The 6,413-nt window shown below is 33.7% G+C and overlaps 1 protein-coding gene across 5 annotated transcripts in view; it reads left to right on the plus strand.

Annotated features, from left to right (window-relative positions):
- The window catches only part of LOC114165931 (uncharacterized), a 28,585-nt gene extending 22,172 nt beyond the window's left edge, over nt 1–6,413 (plus strand). For all 5 annotated transcript variants that reach the window (XM_085668266.1, XM_085668263.1, XM_085668265.1 and 2 more), the window contains 6 exons: nt 561–710; nt 3,283–3,449; nt 4,676–5,029; nt 5,119–5,192; nt 5,525–6,120; nt 6,210–6,413. In XM_085668266.1, the coding sequence (XP_085524392.1) occupies nt 3,311–3,449; nt 4,676–5,029; nt 5,119–5,192; nt 5,525–6,120; nt 6,210 (1,164 nt within the window). In that variant the 5' untranslated portion in view covers nt 561–710; nt 3,283–3,310 and the 3' untranslated portion in view covers nt 6,211–6,413. The remainder of the gene's footprint in view (nt 1–560; nt 711–3,282; nt 3,450–4,675; nt 5,030–5,118; nt 5,193–5,524; nt 6,121–6,209) is intronic.

A 6,413-nucleotide genomic window follows, 5' to 3' on the forward strand; every position in this document is an offset into this window, starting at 1 on the left:
CTAAATTTTGTCGATAAACAAAAATTGTTCGACGAAAAAGAATTGAATGCCCCTACTTGAAACAAGAATTTGACATTGTCACTCTTTTTATGCATTGATACTGTTTCACCATATTTAGTCTTGTCCACAAATTATGGTAGGGGGTGGTAAGATAAGCCTAGCACACCTACCAAGATAGTCTATGATACCATCTTGGAAAGTGGATCTAAGCCTACTTCAACCCTACAAAACCAACTTGTATGGTGCGTTTGCAATCTTTTATATAATACGATTTGTCTATATCTCTAGTTGATGTGAGATCTCCGACAAGTGATATGTATCATTCTGAGAGGCTAGGGACACGCTTTCTCTCTCTATATTTATATCATTTATTATTTACATTTATTGTTTTTGAATTGACGTGATATCATTTATGATTCGTATTCAAAAATTAGCTAAAAATTCATTATTTGAATGGAAATTTCATAACTGCGGTTACGAATTAAAAGTTTGTTTGTATTTTTGAGTTAAAGTCAATTGCACATTTATTTACTCCACTTCATCAAATTACAAATTTTTAGGTATTAAATGCAAGTGCAAAGCTTCAAACCCTAAGTCTTCTTTATAAGATCCGCCGCATCGGCTCTTTTGCTTGAGCACAAGATCTGAGTACCTAGAAAGAATTATCAAGTTCAGCAGAGTTTAGTAGCAATTTGTTGCAACAAATTGAGGTATGTTCCCTAATTTCTTTATTTTTCTTTTGAAGGTTGTTCAGAAACCTTTAGAAAATATTTACTTTAAGCATTTTCTGTGTTAACTTCCAAAGAAGCTGAAAATATGTTTGATTAAAGATTAGAAAACATTTTCTTTAAAAATGTCTCAAACATGCCAAAATTTGGATTTATTTTTCATTATCTATTTTCTTTGTGTGTTCCCATCAATTGCAACCATTGGAGCCCCTTATCACTACTACTAAATCCCTAACCAACCATCACCCCCTCCAAAGTCATTGATGGTTCCGTCACTAGCTTTGAAGCCATTGGTGACAATGTTTATGACTATGACATCATCCAGACACCCATAAACTCTTTTCTAGAGGCTAGTTGTCAAGTCACATTTTTTGCAATGGAGAGAGGTAAATGATGAGGATGGTGGTTTAAAGTAAGGAATGACACTAGACATACTTGATGATGGTTGGGGGTGCAAGGGAGAAAACAGTGGTGTGCCAAACAAATATTGAATGAAAACTATTTTTAGAACATCAAAATAAGAATGAGATGTTTTGCTAACCGAATGCTCCGTTAGAGTTATTTAGTTCTTTGATTAGAAGTTTTCCTTTGTTTTTACATACATGGCTTTAGTTTGGTCTCCTCAAATTTTTTGTAGTCCTAAGTGGTTTTGATTAAATAAATGCTATTTTAACTATCAATTTTATGTATTTTTCATGAAGTTTTTTTAATATAAGACACATTGTAATTATAAAATAAGCTATACATTAAACCAGAATTGGATTTTAAAGAGCGAGCAATAGAGGAGTGAAATGCCCATTATTTCCTCATCAAAATCAGCAATCTTTATGGAGATGAATTCATGCCGATATTCCTGCTTACGAGATTTTAAGGAAAAGAGAGTTCAACATTGTTTGTGTTTGCTGTCATTGTTGTCAGCAGAATGAAACATCACAACATCTATTTTTTCAGTGTTCTTTAGTAGTCAAACTTTGGAATTGGCTGGGTGGTTTGATTCAGATTCATATTGATTGCTCTTGCATTGATTCAATCCTATTTATTTTTCAAGATAATTGGAGTGGTCAAGCTAGAGTTGTCTTGACTGCAGCTTTTAAAGACATAATCTGAGAAATTCGGTATAAATGTAATTTAATGCATTTTGAGAATGTGGTTGATCTTGTGAAGAATCATGAATGTGATCTATCCTTATGTTAATACAGCGGGTAACAATAACAGTGGAAGTATGAATTCTTCCATTAGGAATTTTAGTATTATGAAAGCTTTTCACCTGATTGTCATCCGGAGAAGGCAGCTCATGTAATACTAGTTAATTGGGATCGTCCTCAGTGTGGATGCGTTAAGTGTAGTACAGATGTAGCAGCTGTGAATGATGGCTTCTTGAGAGGAGCATGTAGTGGGACCTTTTGAGATTATAGTGGCTGCTATAATAGGTTGTTTTTGTTTTTCTCTTTGTTGGTCCATAGTTTTGAGGCAAAACTTTTTGCCTTTATGAATGCTAATTTACCACTTGTACTATTGCTCCTTGGATGCTTTTGAATAGGTTGTTAAATGGGCCTGCTTAAGGGGACGGGTTGAAGGTTTACATGTATAGAGAGAGGGTAATAGATGTGCTGAATTACTTACCTTCTCTTATTATTGATTTTTCTAGGGACACTTACCATTTACTATTTTATAGGTTTTTGGTCTTTGTTGATGGTTTTGGTTTCCCCTACCCATAATCATGTATATGTTTCTTTGTCTTCTAATAATATAATATGATGGAGATGATTGATGTTATCTGAGGTACTAACCTTGTTAGGATAGTACATAGCATAGTGATGCTATTGCATACTTGCTTTTAATAAAAAAGGGGTTTGGATGTATGCTAATTTCATGAATAAAGTTATCTATATGCATACAAGTGTCATTTGGTTTTAAAATTGGATCCACGAGCAAATTAATTTTTTTTTTCTTTTTTCATTCACGGTATTTTTTAAATGACTTTTTTGTTGTTTCCATAGGATTGGCCTGTTTATACTTTAGTTCAAAAAATTACAAGTGCTATGACAACTTGAGAGGCAATGTGCAGTAAGGGAGGTCATACATATTTTTAATTCATTATATTACTTCATAATGTAATTGTAAATTCAAGATCAAGGGTTGTAATTTAGGTTGACCAATCAAATATATTTGAAGTTATCCTCAACAGTATAGTTGTGGCCTTACAGAGTCTCGTGATACCTCTTATTCTGATGTGTTTTCAATTCATTCATGTGTCATTTTTGGAAGTCTTCTAGTAATCACCTGTTATTCCCGCCTGGTTTTTTTTGCATCAACAAACGCTCCAAGCTCACACAGGGGTTTCAACTATTTTCTGTCTCCCCCTCAGTTTTTATTAGAGAGTTCAGAATGTTGTGATGGATTTTTGTTGTTAGGAGGAGAAAACGGCTTGATTAATGTTATAAAATTATGAGCTTATTGCTGAAAATGCTTATAAACAATATAGTTGATTAATGTGGTGTGTATAAATGTAAAATTTCCTTTCTTGCTCTCACTCAACATTTTTTTGACCCAGATATACTTCGTTTGTTATATTCTCTAAAATGGACACAAACATGTTCCAGTCAGATGATTCAAGGAAATACTATTGTCCGGTACTGGGTTCGAAAGTTTTTGTTCAAGCTAGCAACTTGAGATGCCTTACAGCTGTGTCAAACATTCTTCAAGCCCTTGGATATGAAGGTAACTGGCAGTGAACGCATATTTCTAAATGCTAAAAGTTATTTTTCTTTTATATATACGTGGCTTATATATTGTTTAATTGCATTGAAATATCTTCGGAAACTCAACTTCAGATGTTCCCCAATGTCATATATTAACTTTGAAAGATGTTCCCCAATGTCATATATTAACTTTGAAAGCCAATATGATTATGTGTAGTGAATGAAATGATGATAACTTAATCTTTGAAAGTCAATATGATTATTTGTAAATCAAGTGATGGTAAACTAATCACATTCATAATCTCTGTGGTGACAATTATCATTGTTTGGTGAACTACACTCACACCCATTGTGCTGTCAGTCAATGTGATGCTTTGTTTTAAATGTTAGCAATATGATATAATACCAAGTTGTCATAACTTAAGTTGCATGATAACGCGTTGGATGCAAGTTTAAAACCAGTTCTTGGATCCTTTTAGTTTTTCCTATAGGATGCATGTTCCTGTCTTATGAAAGCATTGTACTTTGGACACAATTTTTTTTTAGCCTCGTGTGAGACCAAATAGCTTAAATGATACTTGATAAGATAACGTAGATGCTTGCTTAAGTCAGAATATCTTTTTCGTTAATCATTTCCTCCTGTTTTGTTATCAAAGCTTATAATGTTTGAGGGATTAGAGATCCTCCAATATGGCTTGGATCTAACATCCATAACTACGATTGTAGTCACACAATTAATAAAGAAGATTAGCAAAAAAGCTAATAGTTATAAAAAAACAAACAAAATGAAGTAAGTAAAAAAATTCTGGAAAACTTAACTCTGGCCCTGACTATGCATATAAATTGTTTATAATTTTATTAGTTGAGGCCAAAACTATGAGGGTATTATTTCCTCTTCTCACTACTGTTAATGAACTTAATGACCTTCACATTATATAATTATTGTTTTGGATTGGTTTCTTTTTTCAAAATTTCCTACTTTCTTGTACTACTAGTTGTGACTGCATCACTTGCTTCTGAGGCATTATCCATTGTCAAGGAGAAGTGGAATGAACTTAACTTGGCACTTGTTGAGGTTTACTTACCTGACATGGGGATAATTTTGCTGTCTTAGAAGATAAGAGAATTGACAAACATGCCATATTTCCTTTAAGTTCTCAAATTATTTTTGGCTTGTTTTACTTCTAACCACAAAAGTTATTCATGATTTCAATCTTGAGCTGACACTGTTTATTGCTTATGTAGTTATGACTGCTAATAATTCCATAGAGCTGTTTGGATCTGAACTGCATTTACAAAAGCCACTTAAGATTTCTGATCTAAGCAGTCTATGGAAATACACATTATGGAGGATGGAAGACAGAATGGTGATAACTGCAGATGTAGAGGGCTTTGGGAGGTTTGAGTCAGAGGAAATTATTGTAAACAACAATAGAGAATGTCGGTCATTCATGAACACCGGAGGGCAGACTCTCCAAGGTGTCATAATAAGAGAACATAATCATACAAGAGAGGGGAATAAAAGTGAATCATTAATGCTGGGTAGGAAAAGGCTCAGTAGGACTTATGATTCACATGCTGAATTGGCCGGAACCAGTGGTAAGTTTGGACTTGAGTTTCTTTATTTATTTGTCATTTTTGCTGTAGCTATCAGCTATAAGAGTAACACTTGTTTTTCTGATGTAAAGCTTCTCCAAATCAAAGAAATCAGCTTAGGAATGTGCCAGGATTTGAAATACAGAACATTGAAAGCCATTTTCAGGTTTGTTCTTTTCAATAAATCTCCTTTTAATGTTGAGCCTTATACTATGGCTTGAGAGTGAAGAGTTTATTTTTGTTATCCAATCCATGATCACCAAGTCATATGACTGAAACCTTACCATTGCATCAAGGTGTTTCAAAATATGCAGCTTGAAAGTTAGTTGTGCTTATTAACAGAAGCATAATCTCTTTCTTTCTCTTTCAAATTGTCATACTCTTTTTCTAGATTTGCAACTTATGTTTCAACACTGCTAGTTTGTCTGCACTCATTGAGGATTATGAGGTTGTATTTGAATCATGATCTATATGTATTTTTATATTTGTCCGTTTCAGCAATATTTGGAACAAGCCAATCCAATTCAACAACACAACAATATAAATTCTTCTGAATTGAATATGAAATCGCAGAATCTGTCTCAGACTGTCAATGATAGCAAGAAAATGCATCAATTGCAAAACCGTCATGTTCATATATGTGATTGCATGCATAAGCATTCTCAACGTAACCCTTTACATGATTTCCTAAATTCAAGTGATCAGACATCGGCTTTTGGAAAAAATCAATTCTGTCTACAGAATGAACCATATGGTGTTTCACGCTACACATCTGACTCTGATGAATTTATGAACAATGTTAGTGGGGACCAAAGGGCAGAAAATACTATTGATGGAAAAGTTTTCAGTGAGAATACATGCATCTATTGTGTGGATGATATTTCAGTACAAAGTGAAATGGAGTTTAATACACTTTCATCTAATGACATGTGCCACCGATTTTCGCCACCACTTCCTGTTCCTCTTCTACCATCAGAAGGAAAACATGGCATTTATGAGGTCAAAGCAGATGAAATTCTTTATCCTTCAAATGGAACTCGGGAGTTTAGTGATGAGGATGTAAATACATGCTTATCAATGTATAATAATCCCTGGTATGAATATGCATTACATTTTGTCTGGTTCCTATTATCATTTAGGCTATTCTCCATTCTTATCCTTTTCTTTTTGCTGACTTATGCAGAAAATTGCTGAGTGGTGCTGTTGCTTTAAGTTGTGGAGGGCTTTGTGGAGAGCTTCAAGAAAATAGAGTTCATATAATGATTTGTGGTCTTTTTTGTACTTTTATAGTTGTACTTTTGTCTTATCTGATTCTCATTTGAGTATGGTAGACAGTGTTTCTGGGCTTGACTAATGATTGATTGAAAAGTTTGCTTGACCATGTTAA

The sequence above is a fragment of the Vigna unguiculata genome, chromosome 10, assembly GCF_037176805.1.
Source record: "Vigna unguiculata cultivar grain cowpea cultivar isolate G323 ecotype 2 chromosome 10, ASM3717680v1, whole genome shotgun sequence".
NCBI lineage: Eukaryota > Viridiplantae > Streptophyta > Magnoliopsida > Fabales > Fabaceae > Vigna > Vigna unguiculata.